The 23,506-nt window shown below is 60.2% G+C and overlaps 6 protein-coding genes across 6 annotated transcripts; 4 read left to right on the top strand and 2 right to left on the bottom strand.

Annotated features, from left to right (window-relative positions):
- Positions 1 to 752: 752 nt before the first annotated feature.
- On the top strand, positions 753 to 1,928 carry ADH6 (uncharacterized protein; the record flags this gene model as incomplete). Its single annotated transcript, XM_060603836.1, has 2 exons — positions 753 to 1,089; positions 1,201 to 1,928. The coding sequence occupies 2 exons, from the start codon at positions 753 to 755 to the stop codon at positions 1,926 to 1,928; spliced, it is 1,065 nt and encodes a 354-aa protein (XP_060460090.1).
- Positions 1,929 to 3,574: 1,646 nt separating this feature from the next.
- Positions 3,575 to 10,733, top strand: CcaverHIS019_0704050 (uncharacterized protein; the record flags this gene model as incomplete). The annotated part of the gene is made up of 7 exons (XM_060603835.1): positions 3,575 to 3,635; positions 4,001 to 4,323; positions 4,403 to 5,090; positions 5,127 to 9,514; positions 9,553 to 9,882; positions 9,917 to 9,992; positions 10,027 to 10,733. 7 exons carry the CDS (start codon positions 3,575 to 3,577, stop codon positions 10,731 to 10,733), a joined length of 6,573 nt encoding a protein of 2,190 aa, XP_060460089.1.
- An 843-nt stretch (positions 10,734 to 11,576) lies between these two features.
- Positions 11,577 to 12,515, top strand: CcaverHIS019_0704040 (uncharacterized protein; the record flags this gene model as incomplete). Its single annotated transcript, XM_060603834.1, has 4 exons — positions 11,577 to 12,179; positions 12,209 to 12,220; positions 12,270 to 12,322; positions 12,509 to 12,515. The coding sequence occupies 4 exons, from the start codon at positions 11,577 to 11,579 to the stop codon at positions 12,513 to 12,515; spliced, it is 675 nt and encodes a 224-aa protein (XP_060460088.1).
- Positions 12,516 to 12,736: 221 nt separating this feature from the next.
- PRP4 (uncharacterized protein) lies at positions 12,737 to 14,998 on the bottom strand (the record flags this gene model as incomplete). Its single annotated transcript, XM_060603832.1, has 2 exons — positions 12,737 to 14,759; positions 14,811 to 14,998. 2 exons carry the CDS (start codon positions 14,996 to 14,998, stop codon positions 12,737 to 12,739), a joined length of 2,211 nt encoding a protein of 736 aa, XP_060460087.1.
- A 216-nt stretch (positions 14,999 to 15,214) lies between these two features.
- Positions 15,215 to 17,032, top strand: cut23 (uncharacterized protein; the record flags this gene model as incomplete). Its single annotated transcript, XM_060603831.1, has 4 exons — positions 15,215 to 15,315; positions 15,351 to 15,915; positions 15,952 to 16,135; positions 16,167 to 17,032. 4 exons carry the CDS (start codon positions 15,215 to 15,217, stop codon positions 17,030 to 17,032), a joined length of 1,716 nt encoding a protein of 571 aa, XP_060460086.1.
- A 220-nt stretch (positions 17,033 to 17,252) lies between these two features.
- Positions 17,253 to 23,298, bottom strand: TSC2 (uncharacterized protein; the record flags this gene model as incomplete). Its single annotated transcript, XM_060603830.1, has 3 exons — positions 17,253 to 17,295; positions 17,337 to 17,393; positions 17,450 to 23,298. The coding sequence occupies 3 exons, from the start codon at positions 23,296 to 23,298 to the stop codon at positions 17,253 to 17,255; spliced, it is 5,949 nt and encodes a 1,982-aa protein (XP_060460085.1).
- Between the last annotated feature and the right edge of the window lie 208 nt (positions 23,299 to 23,506).

Here is a 23,506-nt window from a genome sequence, read left to right as displayed (position 1 = left end):
CGTGCGGTCACGGTGCAGGTATATCTACCGCCGGCAGCCATGCTCTCTACATCTTTCGCCGTGCATGTGCCCCGCTACTCACCATCAGAGCTTCGTGACACCCTAAATCTCTCACCTGAACCGGGCTCCTCCTTGAGCAACGCACTTAGCACGGCCGATCAGATCAGGCCGAGCGAACCCACCACCCAATGGCCTAGAACAGATCCAAGGAGTGGAGACATGCAGCCTCGTGAGGAAATGGGTCCAGCCGAGTCTACAACGCATGGTTACGTGCTCTCCCAAATTTGTTCGCAGCGACTCTGAGCCGCGCGTCATTCATCCACACTTACACCGCGGCCAAATGCTGCTGAATCCTCGGACTGCGGATCGGGTCTTCGCCGCAACGGACCTGGATCCCTTACTCCGGTTCGGAGCAATGACGTCCCGAACAACTCATTCAACGTCACCAAGCCACAAATCTGAAAAGTAGCCGCTGGGGAGCTGACGAACACGCCGTCGAGAATAATGAGCATGAGCGAAGTCACCCCGAGTACGTGTGTGTAGCCGTGTGAAAGAGAAAACGAGGGTGAGAGAACGGCGACTAGTGGCTCTCGGATGTGCCGGGCCGCGCGGCCCGGAGCGGATGGGAACCCGGCCCGCCTGCCGAGAGACTCAGCTCCATCACACGTATTTCTGCTCCACTCTCTGTTTCTCTACTTGTCCATCTCTCCTCTCTCTATCGCTCTCTTACGTTCGTTTTCTCAATCTCAATAATGGCCGCTCCTACCAATAACATGGCTCGCGGGTACGCCGTCACCGACCCCAAGAATTACCTCGACTTCCAAGTTAAGGAGTACGAGCTCGAGCCGCTCGCCGACGACCGCATCACTGTCGCTGTCGAGTGCTGTGGTGTTTGCGGGTCTGACCACCACACCATCTCGGGCGGGTGGGGGCCTTGGGAGACCAAGTTTGTCGTTACGGGTCACGAGGTCGTCGGCAAGGTCGTCGAGATCGGCAAGGACGTTACCTCGGTCAAAGTTGGCGACAGGGTTGGTGTTGGCGCGCAGGTCGGGTCATGTGGCGACTGCAAGTGGTGCAAGAACGACAACGGTGAGTTGACCACGTCCCTACCATTCCTATCCTTAAGGTTCGACTCCGCACAGCGCTCGTCGTTCACTACACCCGCTTCCCTGCGCTCGCTTCACTCGCGCTGACACGCAGAGAACTACTGCCCTACCCCCGTCCACGGGTACAACACGCTTTGGCCCGGCGGCGCCGAGCACCAGGGCGGATACAGCACCCACATCCGCGCGCAGGAGCTCTTCGTCTTCCCGATCCCCGACGCTGTCCCCTCGGTCGAGGCGGCTTCGATGCTCTGTGGTGGCCTGACCGTCTTCTCTCCTCTCGTCCGTAACGGCGTGAAGAAGGGGTCCAAGGTCGGTGTCGTCGGCCTCGGAGGTCTGGGACACTACGCCGTTCTCTTCGGCGTCGCCCTCGGTGCAGAAGTGACCGTCTTCTCCCGCTCTGACGCCAAGAAGGCTGACGCGCTCAAGATGGGTGCCAAGGCCTTTGTGGCCACCGACCCCGGCTTCGAGAAGGGACACTTCCGCGAGTTCGACGTCATCATCTGCTGCGCGAGCAGCAGCAGCCTTCCCATCGACGAGCTGCTCACCTGCCTCGACGTCGGGTGCAAGTTCGTGTTTGTCGGCATGCCTGAGGAGGGGATCAAGAACATCACGTCCCAGAGCATGGCTGGCAGCGGAGTCGCCCTCGGGTCCAGCCACATCGGGTGCCGTACCGAGGCGCTCCGTATGCTCGAGATCGCGGCGGAGCAGAAGGTCAAGCCCTGGATCGAGCTTATGCCTATGAAGGACGCGGCTAAGGCCATCCAGGCCGTCGAGGACGGCTCGGTGCGCTACCGCACCATCTTGACCCAGGACCTCGTTTAATGTAGCAATATAGGGGATGTGACAAGTTCTGTGCGCAGTGGCTGCTGGTCTGGAGCGATCTGGTTCATTCACTGTCACTGGTACTGTTCTTAGCGGGCCGTGTCAGCAGCAACGACAGTACGGCGGTACGGTGATCCGGTGAGGAGGTCCCCATCGACCCTCTCGACAAAACGGGTATTCTTGGGAGTGGGGCAGAGACTCACTCTCCTGGTAGCGTTGATGCAGATCCGCCGTGTCACCTTCCTTCATCTCTAAAAACAGAAGAGCCAGACAACAAAAGATCAGGTCCGACTGGGAATCGAACCCAGGCTACAAGAACAAGTCGAAATGCCTCAGAATCTTGTGTACTAACCACTATACGATCAGACCGATGAAAAGTTTATTCCCTACTTTATGCATCATCCGCCGGCGTTATTTTACTTTTAACAGCTCTAACCGGTGGATTCTCAAATTCAAACCCTGATAGTGCTCTGCAAATGATGCCATCACCGCCGCTGTGCGCTTCTGCTCCCCCCAGCTCCGAGTTTGTCTGCAGTTCTGCACTTTCCCTCTCTTCCCTTGTGCTGCGCGTCGGATCGGGGAGTAGTTGGGTTACTGACGCAGAGGTCTGACGCCCGGAAGTAGCCGCACCCCCCAAACATCGGTTGAGGCCATCCGGTGGAGGTCGTCCACACACACTCTCACCTCGCTCACACCCCACCTATGCTCGCTACCACACCGTCATCCGCCACCACACACATCGGCTCAATCCCCTTCCCACCTCACCCTCTCAGCAAAGAGGGCCACAAAGCTGGCTCCAAGGCAAATCCCGAAACGCCAGACCCACATCAGTGTAACTTTCAGTACGTCCCAGAAAGCTAGAGAGCGGCTGGCTGGCCCCAGTTGGTATCCGCTGACTCCAGTGTGTGTTCCGCCCTGGTTCGGTCTAAGGTTGCTTCTCTGGTCTGATTAGTTATCTATTTGGGAATTAGAGGTGCCCATGGCCTCTAGTATCTATTCGATATCTATTTGGGAATTAGAGGTGCCCATGGCCTCTAGTATCTATTCGATATCTATTTGGGAATTAGAGGTGCCCGTGGCCTCTAGTAGCTTCAGATAGTGAGGATTAGAGGTCACTGGTGGGCCCGGTTGAATTTAGAGTTAGGCAAGGTCTTGGTTGCTCATTAGAAGCTGCTTAGGATTCAAGAGTAGCCGGTCAAAGAGCAGTGAGTACGGAGCGGAAAGGGCCAGCCAGCCAGTCATTTTTGGGGTTGGGTCTTGGGATGGCGAGTACGTGGTTGGTGTTAAGCATGAGAAGGACTGGATTACGAGTGTGCACATGAGTATAGGGATTCAAGGCAGCCAGCTGTATGCGGCTCACTGATAGCTGCATTGGTACGAAAGATCCAAGTGGATGCATATCGGGTATCGTGCCACCTCAAAGCCACACCCAAATAGACAGTGGCATGTGACTGGAAACCAAATGTAATTGGCCATCCACGCGGATCGAACTGTCGCCAGACGGGATCAAAATTCCGCTCCCTCGCTCGCCACTGTTTCGATTCTCTCCACACAACTTCTACCCACCCCTCGCCCAGCTCTCTCCCACCTTCCCCCACCACCTCCAGCTTCTCTACACTCGCCTCCATCAAGCTCTGAATGACCGCATGAGGATTCACGAGCTCCTCGAGGCAGTCATCGACTACGTCGTCGTCGAGGGTGTGCTGGGTGAGTTTGGTTTCGGACGCGTCGCAAAAGTCCGCGCGCGCAGTCTGGGCGAAAGGTTCGAACGTCGGATGAAAGGACAGGCGGTGGAGGCTGGCCAGCAATGTTGATGTTGACGCGCCTGCCCTTCATGGTGCGGAAAGGAGCGGGGTGGGTGGACGGGCCAACGTGGGGGCGTGGTCACGGCTAGAGGAAGCGGGAATGATGAGAAGGAGCTGGGCTTTAGACATTGTCTCTGCTGGGAGGCGTCGGGGCCCGAAGCGCGTCGCAAGGACCTAATGGGCGTGTGGCCGAAGGTTTCGGAGAGCAAATGATGAACACGGACAGGCGGGTGGATGCGGAAGCGGAAGAAGGAACGCTGACTCTAGGTGCCGACCCGCTGGTCGTTCAGAAGCACCTGGTCACCCTCGATCCAAAGGTCGACGACGCGTACTTTGCACACCTCTGGCCGCACATTGCCTCGCACAAGCTCGTGCAGGTCGTCGTGGCCGAACATGCGCTCACCGACCCCAACCCCTTCCCGACTCCGGAGGGCACCGATCTCCTCACCTTCCTCGGCGAGGATGATGGCGCCGACCCTCCCGTGAAGACGGCAGACCTCCGCGCTCTGACGGAGCGATATCCCGATCGCGTGCGGATGCGGTGTGTGGACGACGAGGTGTACTATCGCCTTACAGGCTCGCGCCAGCGTGTGCGTAACTCAACGCCGACCTTCCTCCACGTCCCCCCAATCATTGCGCTGTCGCGCCCGTTCGTACCGCTGACTCCAGATACCTCGTATCACCCCCATGATCTTCACCTACCTCCAACTCTCGGCGCGGTCGCGTGAGAAGGGTATCTCGGCACTCGAGCTCGGACCCCTCACCCAGACTAACCAGAAGAGCGTGTTCCACTACATCCGTGTTCTAGTGCAACTCGGGCTGTGTGCAAAAATCCCCGCCAGCCTTCACGGCGCCAACACGTCCATCTTAGTCTTCCGCAAGTTCCTCGATCAGAACCCCAACTACAGGGCTCACATGCGCAAGAGTAGCCAGGAACCAGAAGTCAAGGAGGAGCACAAGGAGGAGGATGGCGAGGACGCCGCCGTGCCGGAGGAGGATGGCGAGGTGGAGAACCTTGGGTTCAACTTTGCGCCGTTCTCGGAGATGGAGCTCGGCGCAGGACATATACCCCGCGAACGCCTTATCCGTGTGCTTGACCACCCCGGACTCAAGAATCATCTTCTTGGAAACCACCACTTGCTCCAAGTTCTTGGATGGCCCACGCAGGGGTACAAGAACCGCCACCGCCGTCAGCTGCAGCGCCATATTGCGCTGATGGTCGACGAGGGCATCGTCGAGTATGTCGACATAGGCAACGCGCTACGTGCGTGTCTTCGCCTCACAAAATTCAACCCCGACTACGTTCCGCCAGCGAAGGTAGAGGAGATCCAGGTGATCGAGGAGGTGCCCATGATCGGTGAGCTGTGAAATTCTACCGGAGAGCTAACATCAGCGACTGAGTACGCTGAGTCGTTCCACTTCCACGGGGGTGCCATTGCGACGGCCAGCCTCGAGTCTCAGGTCATCAACTCGATCCACAGGTCTGGACCGCAGGGCCGCACATTGCAGGACCTCTACGTCAGCCTGAGCGGTATCTTCCGCCGTACCCTCGAACATATCATCAATCGTATCGACCTCGTCTTCCTCGCCCCACATCTCAAGCACAAGGCCATCCGCTGCGTGATAGAGTCGGTCCAGCGGGAGCGTCGCCTGCGCCTCTTCTCTATCGACAACTACGTCAGGCACATGGCACATCTGGGCATTGTCGTTACCCCTCCACCAATACCACCAGCTGCTGGACACTGGGCGGATGTCTCGTTCCGCAAGTTCATCGAGAACGGCACCCAGCTCAACAAGGCTATTGAGACGTTGTCGGCTGGTATAATACCAGTCGGATCCGCGTACTCCGGTGGAGCAGGCCGCAAGCGTGGTCCGCGGAAGTCGGCCACGGTGTCAGAATCGCCAGCCCCGGCTCTCGGGAAGAGGAAACCGCGTGCCTCCACGCGTTCCCGTGCGGCTGCCGCCGAGGACGATGAGGAAGCTGCCCCGGAGCAGGAGGGAGAGAGCGAACGCGCCGCGTCCCCGGCCCCCGTCCCGAAGAAGAAACAGAAACGCGAAGCACCACCCCGCCAGCCGAAGTACGACAACGACGTGCAGGAGCGTGGGCGGCCGCGCAAATACGTATACGTCGTCAACGAGGACGGCACGCGCAACCGCATGATCCTTGGTGACTTGAAGTTAACCCCGGCTCTTCCTCCGTTACTCATCTATGTGAAGGAGGCCGGGGTACTCTGCCTCCCACCCAAGGGCTATTCCGGCGTTGGCGAGCCTCCGACACTCACGGAAGAGGCGATAGCGGCCGGCCTCTCGCCTGAGCATTATGGCCCGGCGAAGCGCGGCAAAGGCAAGGCCAAGCCGAAAGGTAAAGCCCCACCCAAGGGGAAGAAGCGCAAGGCCGGCGAGGGTGAGGACGAGGGTGAGGACGAGGGTGAGGAAGGCGAGGTGCTGGCCGAGGGCATACCAGCAGAAGACGAGACAGGGCCTTCAAAGCGGCCTCGTAGAAAAGCTGCCATGAGGAAGTCACTGGCCGAATTACCACCTGACTTCGAGCCGGAGGAAGGCGCCGAGATAGACGAGCTCATTGCGGAACAAGACGCGATCGACCCAGACGCGATGGAGATCGCAGTTGGACTGGTTCGGGAACCCAAATCTGTCCATGTTGGCGTTGGTCCGTCGGCCGAGGCAGACGCGGCTGTCGCTGGGGCCTTGCTTGACGTCGCGATGGCCTCCGAACCCGCTGGAATAGCAACAGGCCCGACCGAAACTATCGAAGTACCCAGCGCTTCGGACCAGACGGCAGTGTCCACTGCCGTTACGATCGACGTCACCGTCTCTCAAGCAGCTGTCCCCGCTCCTCAGGCGAAGTCGCCACCCAAGCCGCGCCGCGGCAAGAAGGCTCTCATTCATGCTGCTGATAAGAGCGTGGCTGTTGAGGCCGAGACTGCCAAGGGGCCCAGACGCTCTACTCGGGCCAGCAGAGCTGCCGCTGCAACACCACCCAATGCTATAGACGTTGACGCACTGTCTGGCCAGGAGCCGGCGCCTGCATTTGCTGGCCCTCAAGGCGCTGCGTTTGCTGCCGAAACGGCAGAGCTTCCAGCCGCAATAACACCAGCTCCCGACGGAGAGGGTCCCGAACTAACAGAGGCCCAGGCTACTCCGACTGGACCGTTGAACCCTGCTGCGCCTGCCGGCGTCGACATTGCTACCCCTGCTGCCCGCATCGAAGCAACGCCAGACCTCGTGGCGGTTGATGAGCACGAGAGGAAACCGCAGCCAGTGGGCCGCCTTACCCGTGTTGACGTCGCCACCCTGCGCAGGATACAAGAGCTCCTCCAGTGTCTCATCGACAGCGGTGGCGTCATGACCGACAACAAACTGTATCACGAGCACAAGGACTGGGTCAACAAGTGGGCCGGCACCGACCACCCTTTCGCTCCCGTCGTTCCTGCAGGTATGGACCGCAAGGTCTTCAAGCGCGTGCTCGGCATCTTGGTTAACGACGGCCGCATTAAGGAGCGTATCACCAACATGCCCACCACGACCGGCCGCTGGGTCAAACAGACGATCGTGTTTGCGGACGGCACGCCAGAGGTTGCGGTCAGCACCTACATCCACTCGCTCGCGAACACTGTTGGCTCGCAGCCGTCGACGCCTCAGCCAGTTGCGAGGTCCAGAGTCGCCTTACAGTACTCTATGTACAAGAAGCCGAGCCGCGCGAGCATCCTCTCGGCGGCCGACCTCGACGACAAGACCGAGTCTCCGAGCAAGGCTCCCCTTACTCAGCGTGAGGCGTTCCTCAGCGAACCTGGAATGGGCGCACACTTGTACGGCTACCTCACCGGCCGCAACCTCCGCACCAAAGCGCTCCACAAGGCCATCCTCAAGGTTCTCTCCTCCGAGGCGGCCCATGTGGACGCGCCAAGTTTAGTGTCCATGACGCCACGACTTTTCGCCATGCCCCTCGTGTTCGAGGAGCTGCACATACGCGACTGGCTCCGGATCGTGCGCGTCGAGAAGTGGGATGAGGAGTTGTATCAGTGGACCCAAGTGCCTGGGAACCTCGACATTAGACTCAAGGACTTACCTCAGGACATCGCTGAGCGCGCCAATATGAGCGGGCGGTCGTGGCACAACGCCAAGGTCAACAGCGTTCGCACGTTATTCTCGATGCTGTCGTTCCTCCAGATCCTCACGCCTCTACAGCCTTGTGACGAGGGAGTGGCCACTGTTCGGCTGGACGAGGTCAATGGGGACCACCCTCGAACGTACGAGCGCGCACCTGACGCCACTGCCGCACCATACTTCATCCTCCACGATGTCGCACCAGTGTACCACGTCGCGAACGCTTCGCTTCCTCTTCTCGGCTTCATGCCTGCACACGACGAGGAGCAAGCTGAGAAGCTGTGGGGAATGATCAAGGACGCCGCGCACCAGGCTAACACGCCACACCTTACTCGTATCGACGTACCTGCATTCCCTTTTGCACCCGTCGTCACCGGTGTCCTCGACATGACCGTCAATCTGAGTGCTGCACTGTTGTCCAAGCGGAGGTGGAAGGACGAGCTCAAGCTTCTTGACGGGCAGCGCCGGGCTCTCAACGCGACTATCGACAACCGCGGTGTTCGTACTGTCAAGACGAAGGAAGAGGTGGCTAAACTGGCGTACGACCTGGCTATCACGCCTTCGGACGTTGAGACCTACCTGGCGCGTCGGGGTCGACTGATGGCGGCAGGTGAGAGGCCGATCCGGCCGGCTACCCCGCGGGCCACAACTACCTACACGCGCTCGGAGCGCAACATCGAGAAGGCCGCTATTCGCGAGGAACTTGCGAACCGCATCCGCGCCGCCCGCCAGGTGTATGAGCAGCGTGTGCAGTCTGCTGCCGCCAAGGTTGGCGTCGAAGTCACCCAGGAGCTCCTCGACTACATTGTTCGTAACCGTCCGATGACTCGTCTTGGTGAAATCACCAGTGACCAAGAGCTCGTTACGATCATGGAATCCTTTGTGCGCGTCAAGAACGGCTTCCAGCTTCCACCTCGACGCAACCCCGGTCTCACTCGCGCCAGCACCAACCACATCAAGCCTAGCCGGAGTCGCGGGCGGCCGCCCAAGCCCAAGGACTACAAGCCGATGGTCTTGCCCAAGGTTGAGAAGGAGAAGGGCCGACGATACCGCCATCACTGGACAAAGGAAGAGGAGGAGCTCATCCTTGACTGTGAAGCCGTCATTCGCGCTCGCGCCCGTGGCACTCAGCAGCGCGGTCGTGCAGCAATGAAGGAGATCTTCCCGATGATCGGTGATCAGGTTCTCCGCGCCAAGGTCAAGAAGCTGCTCGAGCCTCCTGGCAAGGCGGCGTACTACCAGCGGCTCGAGGATGCCGTGGCCAACATCCTTGACGAGTTCAAAGGCAGCGACGTTCTTCCGGACCCCAACCCCGGCAGTATCACCCACTTCAACCTGAAGCTCTATGTCGACTTTGTGCGCACCAAGATCAACAAGGCGCTACTACGTTTACCGGTGTCTTCCGCTCCACCACCTGGCAAAGGCAAGGCACCCGAGCTTCCCAGCGACTCCAAGGAGCTCATCAAGAGCTACGAGTGGGAGTACCTCAAGGCGACAAACACGTCGTTCGACCAGATCCTCGATATACCTGGTAGCGAGGAGAGCAAGTTACACAACATCAGCCTCGCGAGTGTGGTTGAGGAGGAGCCGCGCGCATGCCAGCAGCCTGACTCGGCCGTGGACCGCACGACCTCAATCATCCGCGCCGCGATAAAGGTGAGTTATCCAACGTGTTGTGGAGCTAACTCACGCAGATGGTCGTGTCCACGCCTAACGCTGTGTACAATATGCAGGCTGCGTCACAGCTGCTGAGCAACTACTACAAGGACGAATACGAGCCCCAGATCGCAGCCCTCGTCAACGAGGGCATGCTCAACAAGAACATCAACTCGATGAAGACGCCCGGTCGCATGTATGGGTACGCGAACGGCTGGCTGTACACAGCCGAGGGCTTTGTGCCGCCCGAGGTGCCGAGCCAGGTCCGTGGCATGCAGGCCAGGCTCGAGGAGGGCGAGATGACGTGGCCCTTGGTGGGCCACCCGGGCGACCTGGCCACGTTCATGCAGATGGTGTCGAACCACGAGGTGAGCTTCCTTTTCTGAATCCAGCTGACGCCAGCTCGATATCGACATCAACGCGGACGAGGTGCCAGCTCTGGGCATGGAACGGCTGGCATACAACACGCGTTCACTGAGTGAGCTGAAGATGTCCGATTGAGCTGACATCAGCCGACGCCTCGTTCGAGTGGGACATGCGCGTTAAGCGGATCGGAGGGTCGATGGACGCTGTACGGTTCCCGTCTCCCCCGGCGCCTCTCGAAATCCCGCCGTTGACGCCTTGGTTGGTGAAGCCGGGCCCTCAGGAGCATGTCCAGCGCGTTATGGACGCCATCGTCGCTGCCAGCGCCGACGGAATCACGGCCGGCGGGCTCAAGCTCGAGACGGGCCTTTCGGTCAGCCAGATCGACGGCGCCTTTGCCGCACTGGCTGCTGAGGACAACCCGCGTATCTTCTGGGCAGGATATGACAACGCGCACGTGGTTGCGCGCGAGTTCTGGGGCGGGTGGACGACGCGCATCAAGCCGGGCGACAAATTCTTCGGGCCCGACCAGTGTCCACGCGTCGAGTGCGTTGCGCGTCGCTGGGTCGACATCTGGGGCGACGTTATCCCGCTTGAGTGGGACCGTTGCATGAAGGCTGTGCTCGGCCAGCTAATCGTGCGTCCTGGCCTAACTGAACACGACCTTCGCCAGCGCCTCGCCACGGTACTGGACCGGATGGAGTTGTCGGACGTGCTCCAAGCACTTGTCGCCGCGGGGTGGGTTAAGCGGCGCACTGGTCTGCCATCATCTCGGCTCGTGCCGCCGGTGCACGCGACGGACGCGTGGGAGGCGCGCGCGATTGTGATTACCACTGCGGAGCACCTGTGGGTCTAGCATTTGAGCGGGAATGAATCTAAGGAGAGACGGACGACGAGGATAAGCACCGGAGTGGGAGTATATTGCGACATACGGATTGCATGTTTGTATATTGAAGAAAGGTGTACTTGTTCATGTGGCGGGGCAGGTTTGGCGGGGCAGGTGACAGGTGACGAGAGATGGCCGATTGCGCCATCTGCAGTGCGCAACGAGCTCCACAGTTGACGACCAAGCACGCTACCAGCTCGACTTGTTGGGTACCTCAATCCCTACATACAAGCACATAAAGCACCCACTCGCTCGTTGACATTCTCAACTCCCTGGCAGTCTTGGGATCTGAGTGACTACCTTCGGAATCGCCTCTCGGCCTCGGACGTAGACTCGGAGCCTCTGAGCCTCCGACCCTTCGGGACCCTCGGACCTGGCCAAGCGCCGCACTTTCTCCGCCCTGAATCTTAATCAGCGTTGACTCGCCACCCAACGATTCTCCCTCACTCTCAGAGAACTTTGACTCTTACATTTGAACATCTCAACATCTTCATCTCGCATTCTTGCATCGCATCCTTGCATCTCCCATCTCCTCCCGCATCCCCAAAACAACAAACAACCTCCCGATTCGGATTCACAGCAATCGCGTCCCGTGACCTCGTGACCCCGTGAGCTGTGATCGACGCGTTCAGCGTAACGCCATTGCGCCACCCGCGACACGCAACACGTCGATATAAAACATTCGGCCCCAGCACAGATCCATCTCCATCTAGGCTTGTTCGACTCTCTACTTGGCATCACTCCCTTCGCCACCCACACTTCCTCTCTAACCCACCCCTCCTCATCACCCAATCCCCAATCCCAACCCCCACAATGACCTGGATCTTCGGCTACGGCTCCATAATCTGGCGCCCTGACTTCCCCTACGCCGAGCGCACCCTCGCCTTCGTGGCAAACCATACCCGTCGCTTCTGGCAAGGATCGCCCGACCACCGCGGAACTCCCACATCTCTCGGACGGGTCGTGACACTCGTCCCAGAACCCGGCGAGGTGTGCTGGGGCTTTGCGTACCGTGTCCCTCACGACCGCGTAGACGAGGTCATGGCGTACCTCGACCACCGCGAGCGCGGCGGCTACATCCGCATCTCAGTGCCATTCCACCGCGCCTCGTCCGTCTGCGCAAACCCCCTCCACAACATGGGCCCAGCCATCGAGAGTATCACCTACATTGCAGCCCCCGATAACGAGCATTATCTCGGCCCTGACGCTCTTCCGCGCATGGTTCGACAGATTGCCAGCGCCGAGGGAGAGAGTGGGAGGAACGCTGATTATGTCATCAACCTCGCTACGCATTTGCGTGACATGGGGCTCGAGGATCCACATGTCTTCACCCTCGCTCAGGCTGTTAGGGAGGCCGTCGCAAGCCCCGTCGTACAGGCCAAGGTCCTCGAAGCACTCGAACAAGAGGCCAAGGAAGTGCCGGTGCCTACTCGGTCTGCAGTTAGCGCGCTCGCTTGGTGAGTCCAGCAACTAACGACGTATTAGCTGGATCCGCGCTCACGTCAGATTCACTGCGCCTCCAACCTGTACACACGTGCCCAACTGGACGACACCAATATGTACATATGCGCCCATTGTACATTAGCTATACATCGCATTGGCCTTGCCTAAAGTCTCGAAGTGGGCGGCGGAGTGTTGCGTTCAGCCTATAGAGGCGTTGTCTCTGTGGTTGTGAGTTGTAGAGCTTGGGTTGTGAGAGCGCGCAAGGAGCAACTGTTGTTCATAGGCCGCAGAACTGATTAAAGGCTCTAGAATGCCTGTAGGAAGGCTTCTATTGCACAATGCTGTTCCTCACGGGTCGAGGTCAACTCTCATCCTCTTCTTAGTACAGGGACGTGTCGATAACTCCATCGTACAGAGCGTGCCATTAAACCAATGTTTACATCTCCAAGCTATCACATGACTAACAGTCATGCCTCCTCTTCGACCCACCCCACACACCTGGACGCGTTCGCATGCGGCTGACGCGCCCCTCACGCATGCGCATGCTGACCCGTCACAAAGGGATGGAGCAGCGCCTCGCGTGGCGAAATACGCCGTACCGGGTCGAGCATGAGACATTTGTCGAGCAGGTCGACAAACTGCTGCAGCTGCTTGAGCTCGTCGACGCCCATCTTGGCCTGTACGCTCGAGCTCGGCATGAGGCGGGAGCGGAGGTCACGCGTCGCCTTGGAGATGACAACCGTCTTGACAACGTCGGCGCCAGTGATGCGGTCCGTCTCGGCCGAGAGGAAGTTGTTGTTCTCGTCAAAGTGCATCGCGCCGAGCTGGGCCTTCTTGATCATCCGGTGGGGTAGCTTGCCTTTCGTTTCTTGCTGCAGGAGGAGCATGTGGTTGTTACTCCGGCCTGGGAAGAGGATCTTGCCCGTGTACAACTCGAAGAGCGTGCACCCGATCGCCCAGATGTCGATGGCGGTGTCGTAAGGAAGGCCGAGGATGATCTCTGGAGCACGGTAGAATCGAGACACTAAATAGGGCGTGATCTCGCCGTCTGAGACCTCGGCGGCCGTACCCAGGTCGCAGACCTTGAGCACAGCCTTGTTCTCGCTCACGAGCACATTGTCCGGCTTGATATCGGCATGGACGATCGAGCATTTGCGCATGAGACTCAGCGCGAGCAGCATCTGGTGCGCGTATGCACGCACCGCGCGCATGTTGAGACCCACGTCCTTGCCAAATCGCTTAATGACGTCGCGGAGGTTCATGCTCAGGCTCTCGGTGACGATCGCTAAATGGCCCTTGTGCTCGAACGTGCGCTCCATCCGCACAATGTGCTTCTTGTCCTCCGGGTCGGCGTCGTTGAGCAGCTTGAGGATCTGCGCCTCCTTTCGCCCAGCGACATACATGCTCTCTTGCGAACGCATGAGCTTGATCGCAACCTCGCGGCCGACGACGTCCGCCGGGCGCTCACCGCCCACAGCCTTAAGGACCTTGGCCTTGACGACCGCCGAGAACATGCCCTTCCCCAGCGTCACCGTGACCTGGTACCGCCCGTCGTCAAGGATCTCACCCGGCGTGATGCGGTAGTAGCCTTCGGTGTCGTCTACATTGTCGACCACCTCGAGCGCGGCCTGCACAGCCGGCGCTTGGATTGTTGTGCCGTCCTTACGCCGGCGCACTTTGATCTTGCGCTTCTTCTTGACGGGCTCCTCGTCACCAAAAGCCGCGAACATGTCCATGTCGTCGTCCTCGTCGTCCACCTCAATCTCGACCTCCTCCCACTCGTCTTCGGCTGGTGGTGGCTTGTTGGCTGGGTCGACGCGCGCACCGCGCTCCGCCTTATCTCTTGCGTCGTCATACTCAGCAGCAGAGACGCCTTCGCCAGCCTCGGCACCGTGCTTCTCACCATGCTTCTCGAGATCAAAGTCCTTCCCCAAAGGTGTGGAGGGGAGGGATGGTTCCGAGCCAAGCGGCGTGGCTGCTCCGCTGACGCCAGGCGCAGAAACGCTGATCGGTGCGCCGGTGACCGAACGTGTACCAAGCGCCTTGAGGAGAGGGGTAGCGCCAGTCGTCAGCTTTACGGGACGAAGGCTAGCCGACTTACCCGACTGGCTGTTAATCCCGTTGCTCGTGACGCTCTCAATTCCAGACGGAAGAGGCTGCGTGGCAGAGTTAGGTGACCCTGCGGCACTGGTGACAGCACTGAGGGGTGGCTTGGCAACCTCGCCTGCCCGGAACTTGGCCATGATCGCCTCCCGCCTTCGGCGCTTCTCCGCAAGCTTCTTCTCGGGGTTCTCTTCCTCATCCTCTGCAAGCAGTTCCGGCTCGGGTTCAGGCCTTGGCTCAGCCAACCTCACCTTCTTTGGTGACGGCGCACGCCGTTCCGGTTCGCGGTGGCCGTGGTCGCGGTCGCGGTCACGACTGAAGCTGCGGTGTCTCTCTGGCTCGCGGTAGCGCTCAAAATCAGCACGGGGCGAGCGGAAGTCTCGACGGGGAGATGTAGTTTCAGCACGGCGTGTGCTCTCGCGCATACTAGGACGGATGGGGCTGGCACTTCTGCGGGGGGAGGTTATCCTTATGTCAGCTCTCCAAGGTGAAGAGACGTACTCGCCCTCCTCAGCATCGTCGCGCCGGCGCTTGTCGCCATGCCTCCAGTCACGCCGGTCGTCGTGGGGTCGGTCGTAGTCGCGTGCATACCGATCGCGGTCGTCGCGATGTCCGCGCCCGTCCCTGCTTCGATCCCGCTCGCGGTCGAGATACGCATCGCGCCAATTGCCACGCTTTCCTGTCGACATGGTGAGAATCAATCACTCGGGGAGATTACTGTACTCGGCGGTTTGTGGATGATGGAGTGGAGTTGGATGAGACGAGTAAGAGTTCAAGGAGGATGGGTCTCGTCTCGTTGGGTGGCGAATCGAGGACGGGGAATTTTGGTACCGCCGCGTGTGGCATCGCGTAACTAACGTCAACAACAACAACAATCACCATCCCACCATTCACATTCATCCAGCATGGCGCCATTGGCACTAGATGAGAAGGCGCAGATCGCGCACGAGTTGCGCACGACCATTCGGGAGCTCAAGGACCGTGGGCTGCTAGTCGCGTCCAAGTGGTGAGTTACACTTCCTCCCTCACAACTGACAACAGGGCATGCGAGCTGCTGGCCGCGCTGCCAAAAGAGGTGCGCATGCGCGCGTACCTTCCTTTCTCCCCTCCGGCGCAGCAGGCTGGCCTGCCGAGGGGACGACAGTCGATAATGACTGAGATGAGTTTTGAGAGTGACGTGTCGCTGCACATCGAAACGGAGGAGGACGTCCTGGACGAAGACAGGTTCGAGCTCGCCAAGACCTACTACGACATCAAGGAGCATGACCGCGTCGTCGCCACCCTCGAAGGCGCCCAATCACCGCGTGCTCGCTTCCTTCGCACCTATTCTGCATACCTCAGCGCGGACAGGAAAGCGCAGGAGAGCCTCGGGCACTTTCTGGACACGAAGCAGGAACGGCACGCCCTCTTCCCGCCGCTCAACAAGCTGCTGGGCGAACTCGAGGACGATACCGACCCGTACCTCCTCTATTTGCGAGGATTGCTTCACTTGCGGCTGGAACAGCGCGAGGCAGCCGTCGAGTGTTTCGTGGAAAGCGTCAAGGGCCGGCCGTATAACTGGAGCGCCTGGACGCAGCTCGCTCAACTCATTGACTCGGCAGACAAGGTATGCTGTTTAATGGTTTTCGCGAGTTAATCTCAGTTTATCGAGATCAAGGAGCGGCTCCCACCAGGCGTGATGCGTACTTTCTTCGCTATTAACGTCATGCTCGACCTCCACACCGCCACGGATCTGGTGATGACGATGATCACCGACCTCCTCGAGACGTTCCCAGGCAGTGTGCACCTCCTCGCCCAGAAGGGCATGGTGTACTACCACATGCGGGGTGGGTTTAGCTTTAGCCGGGCTGACGGAAGACTTTTCGCAAGCCGAGATCCAGTTCGACCACGTACAGGAGGTCGATCCCTTCCGCATGGAGGAGGTTGACATATACAGCAACATGCTGTATGTTGTGAACAAGAAGACCAAGTTGGCCAAGCTGGCGCACCAGTACGCCGAGATCGACCGTAACCGACCAGAGGTGTGTACCCTCATTGGGAACTACTACTCGTCGCGCGGGGACCACACGCGCGCAATTCAGTACTTCAAGCGTGCGCTCATGTTCAACCGCGACTATCTACCCGCGTGGACCTTGATGGGACACGAATTCGTCGAGCTCAAGAACACACACGCGGCCATCGAAGCGTACCGCAAGGCGATCGACGTCAACGCCAAAGACTACCGCGCGTGGTATGGCCTCGGGCAGGCATACGAGCTGCTCGACATGGCCCATTACGCAGTCGAGTACTATAACCAGGCCACTACCCTGCGTCCGTACGACTGCAGGATGTGGACAGCCCTTGCGACAGTGTACGAGCACCTCGGACGTATCCCCGACGCTATCAGCGCGCACACGCGCGCTCTGTTAGGCGCCGACCACAAGCAGACACCCGACATTCTGGCCAAGCTCGCTGTGCTTAATACGACCGAGGGCGAGCCCGCCAAGGCCGTCGAGTGCCATAAGAAGATCCTCGCCCTGGGCATCAGAGAAGAGGCCCCGCTCGCTGCGCTGGCCCCTAGCTATTTGGCCGTCGCCGAGTGGGAGAGCGGCGAGGGTGGCGAGTGGGCGCTTGCAGCGCAGTACTTTGAGAAGGTCGCCGCGTCAAACCTCCCAGAACGCGATTCGGCCGCAGACCTGCTGCGCGAGCTGCGGATCCGGGAGGCACGTGCGGCCGCGGCGTGAGGAGTGCTTAGTGAAGGGAAGTGAGGTTGGAGCAGTGGAGAGCCCAGGTTGGCTGATGGAGGGAGGGACGCAGGGAGGGAAGCAGAGAGAGACGGATGATAGACAACCAGACTAGATATGGAGCGCACTTGGTGACCTCCCGTTGACAACACACACACTGTAGACTATGCAAGCATTCCTGTGCATGGCATTATGGCATTACTCCACATTTTGGGTTCTTCTATGTCTCGTCGACCACCACAGGCGTGAAGTTGCGCGAGAAACTGATGTCAGCTTGGTCCAACTGCGGCAGCTGAGAACGTACTCTCGGAGCAGCTCCTCGGCCTCCTGTGAGTCCTTGGGCGGTGCTTCTTTGGGCAGCCTGGGGTCAGCGATGTCCTTTCTCCTCTCAATCCCTGCACCACGCTCGCAACTCACATGTTCCGAAGTCGCTGCATCGACCGCCACCGCGTGCGCCAGTCAGTGATGTACTCTGCCGACTCGGAATCGACCGCTCCCTGCACATGCTGGAAGCGCAGGGCCATCGAGTTGCCCTGGTGCGCGATCTGGCGGACGAGGATGGGCAAATTGCGCCGGGATACGAGCTTGTACTCCCCAACTGGTGAAAAGTCGGGGATGCCAGGCCGGACCTGGAGGACGACTTTGAAGAAGTCCTCGCTGTCGCCGCCCCACTCGTCGCGCGGCGGGCCGTATTCCTGTGGTGCGGGAGCTGAGGTAGATGCCGAGAGGAGGGAGCCGGCGTCGGCGGCGTCGCGCGTCGCATACGGACTGATGACAATGTTGACAAAGTTGAAGCTCGTCCTGATCGTATCAAAGGCAAAGTCGACACCGCTCTCGTTGTAGATGATCTTGACGTAGTCGTTACCCACCAGCCGCTTCTTGTTTGTGTACTCGGGGAAATGGGAAAAGTTGGGCATGAGCGTCGGGGCATGGAAGATCATCTGTGCCAGGTCATCCCACCACGCGTAAGCGTATAGGCCGTCCGTGTCGTTCTCGCGGTCCATGCCACCCGTGAACACGTCTACCTGGCCCTTAAGACGGATGATGCGGCCCAAGCCCGCTAGGAAATCGAGGAAGAGCGGCGAGCCGTCGACGTTACCGAGAATCTCCGTTTCGTTCGTCTGACCGGGTCCGACATACAGAACTGCAATCTTGAATGTGTTGATTACGCTCGTTTTGATGATGCCGCTGACTGCACGCTCGTGCTTCGGTGTCGAGGGAATGAGGACGCCGCGCGGAACGGTCAGGTCGTTGTTCGGGTAGCTTGAGAGGAGCTGCAACGCTAGGTATGACGGGTCGACGGTCACGTCCTTGCGGCGCTGGGACGGCGTAGCGCCGCTCCACACAAAGCTGGCGGCAGCTTCGTCCTTCGGCGGCGGCGGCTTGACAGTGACAATGTCCACAGCCGTCGGGTCAAAGTCCTTCTTGGCCGCGGCGGTGTCGTACTTGTCCTCGTCGTCCGTCCCCTCCTCATTCGCCTTCTTCTCCGTTTCCCTCTCCTTCTCCTTCTCGTCCTCGCTTTCGCCCTCATCACCCTCCTCGATCGTCTTCACAGTGGAGCGAATGTCGTTAACGTCCCGTCGAAGCTGGCGGTTGGCCATCAAGAAGGCGGGAACGGTGGCAAGATCAGCATTGTCCTCGCCCAGCTGGAGGAGAGGGACATTTTCTAGCTTCGCAACCACGCTCGTCTGGCCAGTCGGACGCGTCGTTGTGATCGTCGCCCAGCCAGACCGCTGATGTGAGGTGACCGTCACGATAGCGCCGCCGAGCATCCAGGATACAGTTTTCGGTGCCATCTCCTGGTTGTTCGTCTTGAGCATGACGGCCTCGGAGAGGAAGCTCTGGGCTGGCTTCGGGTCGGCGTTGCCGTACGTGTAGCGTGCCAGCCAGTCAAAGCAGACCTCTGTGCGCTCGTCGATGGCGCCGCGCTGACTCTTCGCGTGCAAGAGGCCCTTGACGAGGTACGAGACGTGGCGAGGACGTTGCGACACCCGGATGTTGAGAAACCACAGATAGATGGCGTGGTAAGCGAGGCCGATAACATGCTGGCTTAGCGTGAAGGACTCGCGGTTGGCGGCAAAGTCCTTGTCACTCGTGTCGGAGCGCGCATTGTGCTCGGCGATGTAGCCGATCGCCGCCGCAAACACTTGGCGGTACTGCTCGTCCGTAAAGTTGCGGTAGAGGACGCTGTTGCCGAGCGCCACGAGGAACTCGAGGATGTGCACGGCGACGTTGGGGATCGAGAGGATCTGCTGCACGCGCTGCAAGATCTGCAGCAGTGCTTTCGCGACATAACCTTCGAGTTCGTAGATGCAAATCGTGAGAGCCTGGATACAGGGCTTGGCGACTAACGCATTCGCTTCCAGCCCGTTGACAAAGGCGGCAACGAGGCGCTCGCTCTGGCCGCGATCTAGCACACTGCGATACGACACGAGAATCGAGAGGCTCTGGTAAGCCATGTTGTTGATGTGCGGCCGGCGGATGAACGACGGAATGTTGTACCGCCGCTCCCATCGCGTCTCCGTCTCGAGAATGCCGTCGCATAGTACGCGCACAAGGCCCTTGATCTCTCTGGTCGCACGTATACCGTGGAAGAAATGTTTGTTGCCGAGCTGCTGAGGGAGGTAGCACAGCACATAGCTCACGAGCTCCCAGTCATTCTCCCACCGCAGGATACCGTTCAATACGCGCACATACTCGGACACGGGGAGCCACGCGCCCTCTACGAGCGGTGCGTCCTTGGTCTGCAGACTCGGGTGATTGGGATCGTATGTGAGTAGCGTCTCGGAAGGGTGGTTGTCAGGCGGCGCCTCGAAGTCGACATACTCAGGCAACACCCAGAGTGGGTTGTAACTCTCCTGTCGCTCATGACCTGGAGCGCGAAGCAGCCCGCCCGCCGCCTTGGAACGTGAGCGAGATCGGCCACCAGCGCTGAGCTCGTGAGTGCGCGACCGCCCGCGATCGTCATCCCGGGCCTGCTGGGTCGCAGAGGTGCGCTCTGCACGTGCACGCTTTCTCGCTTCCTCCGCCTCAAGCTGCGCCCGAATGGCCCCCTCGGTCTCCTTGGTACGGTAGAGTGTTTCGGCGAACGGCATGACGAAGCGATTCAGGTCTGCGCGGAAGAGGATGCGGTGCTTGCGATCCGCGCGCAAGCGCATCGCCCATTGGAGGACCACTAGTCGCCCGCGCGGGCACTTGGCGGGCAGCCGACCGGCGCCGTCGTTGATGCTGTAAAGGAGGTGCAGGACGTCGCGGTAGATCTCAATGCAGCGGACGCTGGCGGGTGTACGCGCCGTCCTGATGGAGAACTGGTTCCCCGCCAGAGGACTGGTGAAAGCCAGCCCTGTGAAGATGGCGATGAGCGACTTGACCGCGAGCAAACTCTTGCACTTTAGGTGCTGCGAGCGACCGGAGTTGCCAGCAAAGTATTCCTCGCTCTGTGCTAGGACTGCGCTGACGTTCTGCTGGGGCGGGGAAGTGCGACCCGCAGCCCCACTTGGCGACAGCGTGCGCATGAGGGAGCGCAAGCCGCCAGGCTCTCTTGGCCTGCCCTCGCGGCTGCCCCTGCCTTCCTTCGTCATGCCTTCGATAACAGAGGATGATGCGGGCGACACAATGCTCGACGCCACAGTCCCGACCGAGACGCGCGAGGCCATATGGCTCATCATCTCCTTACACGGGCTCGTCATCGCCAGCTTGGTGATCAAAGAGCGGATAGCGTTGAAACTCCCACTCGATACCGAGTCAACCAGTCCCTGGGATGGGAGGGGGCTTGCGTCCTTGGCATCCAGTTCGACCTGACGCTTGAGTGCGCGCGCACGACGACGATCCTCGTCCTTCTCCTGAGTCTCGGCGACAGCGGCCTTGACAAGCACGTCGAGCGCCTCGGACAGCAAGACGTTGTCCGTCTCGTCTGGTAGCCACTGGGAAAGGTAACGCACGATGACGTGCTCCACCAGAGTCGCTCGATGCTCAGGCAGGTCCTGCACATACCCGTAAATGTCGTGGTAGAGGAGGTTGGAGACGCGGACTCGGGCAAGGGGCAGGTCATAGTGCAACCCAAACGTGTTGAGGAGCTGCCAGATATTCTGGATCCACCCGCTCGTAAACGGCAGACAGAGACACTCGCGCGTGTAGTAGTCGATAACGAGAGCAGCCGCGTCCTCGTCGAGATGAGTGCCGAGATCAAGCAGGAGCGCGATGTACTTTGGGTGGTAGAAAGGCGGAGCAGGAGACGGGCTCTCAGAGGACGACGACGACGAATGGAGGAGCGAGTTGAGGTGGCCGACAGAGGCTGGGATGCGGTGAGTGAGGCTCGAGAAATGCGCCGCGAGGGGCGAGCCCTCGCCCGTGAGCAGTGTGCGTGGGATGCTGCCCGCCCCTGCCTCCGCGACAGGCCGGAGTGCGTCGAGCACTTCACTCGCAGCCTCACCCTCGGTCCACGCGTCATCGACCGCTAGCTCGCTGACGCTCGTCGCACTCTCCAGCGCGGACAGGTGCGCGTCGAGGAAGTTGAGGATCTCGTGGTCCACCGGCGCCCACTTGGCCCACTCCGTTGGGCACGCATCACTCTTGCCAGGGTAACGTGACGTGCTCTCCGCGGCAATCAGCGACGGACACAGACTCGAGAAGCTGAGTCCACACTGCGCGCGGAACTCTCGGTCTTCGACCGCCATGCGCGCAATGATGACCGCACCACGCGTGACCCTGCGGTCTATGTCGATCGTCCTGCGCCCGCCGGTCGGTGTGAGTACGAGCTTACCCTCGAGCGCCTTGCGCAATGCGAGCTCGCCACGACGGCCCGACCTGGTGCTGAGCATGGTGCGCACGAGATCGTTAGTGCCGAGCTGCATGTCGGCGTCCATCATCACGTCTGTCTCGTCTTGGCCGAACACGAAGCAGAGGAGTCCGAACATCTCGTCGAAGACGTCGTCGTTGATGGTCGTGTTCTCCAGCAGCATGTGCACTAACGAGCAGACGCTCTTGAATGGCCCGCTCCACTTGACCTGTCTGGTCGCCGCAGCCCGCACAGGCGACTTGGGCGGCTTGATACCGGCCCCAGGGGGAAACGGTTCGACACGGCCCACCGTCAACGAGGCCGTGCGGCGCACTTCCATCCGGTTGCGCGTTGCTTGGGTTACGGCGGTAATGGTTGACGAAGTCGGAGGGGTGGGGCGGTGACCGATGGATGGCGAGGAGACGCCCTCCGCTGAAGAAGGGATTGGCGGGGCGACTTCGATGCCCTTCCACACAAACTCGGTGAGAGGGCGAACAATCTGCGAGAGATCGCCTGGTGCGAAGAGCGCGATGCGGTTCTGCACAATGCTGTCCAAAAGGTCGATCAAGGCGGCGCCCGCTGCTGCGGCGCTCGCGCTCTTGATAGGTCCGAAAGGCATGTCCTTGCCGTCCGTCTCCGGCCCGTCGGCAGGTGACGAGCACCACTGGATCCAGTACGGTGCAAGGTTGGTCAACGTGCGTAGCATCCAGCCAATGAGGCCTTCCATGCCGTCCACGGTGGTGCCCTCGCGAGTGAGCGCTTTGAGCGCGCCCACTTCGACGTAAATCTGGTTCGTGGCCTCCTTGCCCGGCGTACCGCCGCTAAAGGCGGTGATAAGGCGATAGATTGAGCGCCGAGAGACAGAGGCCGGGAGATCGTAAGGATTCTCGTCGAGGACAGAGTCACGGGGCGGCGCACCGCCGAGGAGGACTGCGAGGAGGCGTATTGCTGCCGTACGGAGGTTGTAGTCTTGCTTCGGATCGGAGAGCTCCATGGCACGCGCGTACAGTGTGCGCAGGTCTGCGGCGCTCAGTCCGAGCTCCGTGAGTCCGGGGGTGGTGGTGGTGGAGTTGTCGAGGAGGGCATTGGCGAGGTGGACGCTGGTGGCTTTGACAATCTCGACTAGTTCAGCAACGGTCTTGGTCGCGCCAGGCGCGAGGAGGGTGAGCGCAGTGTTGAGGTCGAACGAGGCGCCAGTACCTGCCGGGCTAGTAATACCCGCGGCGGAGGCGGCGGCGGCGGAGACGGAGGGCAAGGCGACGGTGCCTGCCGGTGGGCTGCCGAGAGGATTACTCTCGTCAACGCTCATCCGGGTAACGCCCTGCTGCGCCTTTGTCTTGTGACTAGTGCTCCGCCGCCCAAATAGGTTCGGAAGGAAGGCAAGAGGATGAACGGACGGAGCCTGAGATGAGGAGGGCGAGTCCTTTGGGGTGGCGGCCGGCGACGCGGGGTCGCGCAGGTCACGGTCGCGGTGCCCGCGCTCGGCCATGATGGCGGCCGGGCGGACTGCCGGGGGAGGGATGGTGGCGGCGTTGGTAGGTTAAGGAGGGGATCAAAGCCGTCAGACGCGTGGGCGCATTGCTGGAGTGGGGGAGACTGATGGAGTAAAGGGATGATGTGGATGTTTGAGATGATGATGGGATGGGGGACTTGACCAGTCGAGTGATGGTGAGGAGCATGATATCAGGCACGGGGGT

This window comes from Cutaneotrichosporon cavernicola, assembly GCF_030864355.1.
Source record: "Cutaneotrichosporon cavernicola HIS019 DNA, chromosome: 7b".
In the NCBI taxonomy this organism is placed as follows: Eukaryota; Fungi; Basidiomycota; class Tremellomycetes; order Trichosporonales; family Trichosporonaceae; genus Cutaneotrichosporon; species Cutaneotrichosporon cavernicola.
The sequence above is the reverse complement of the archived record's forward strand: the minus strand, read 5'-3'. Positions and strand labels throughout refer to the sequence as shown.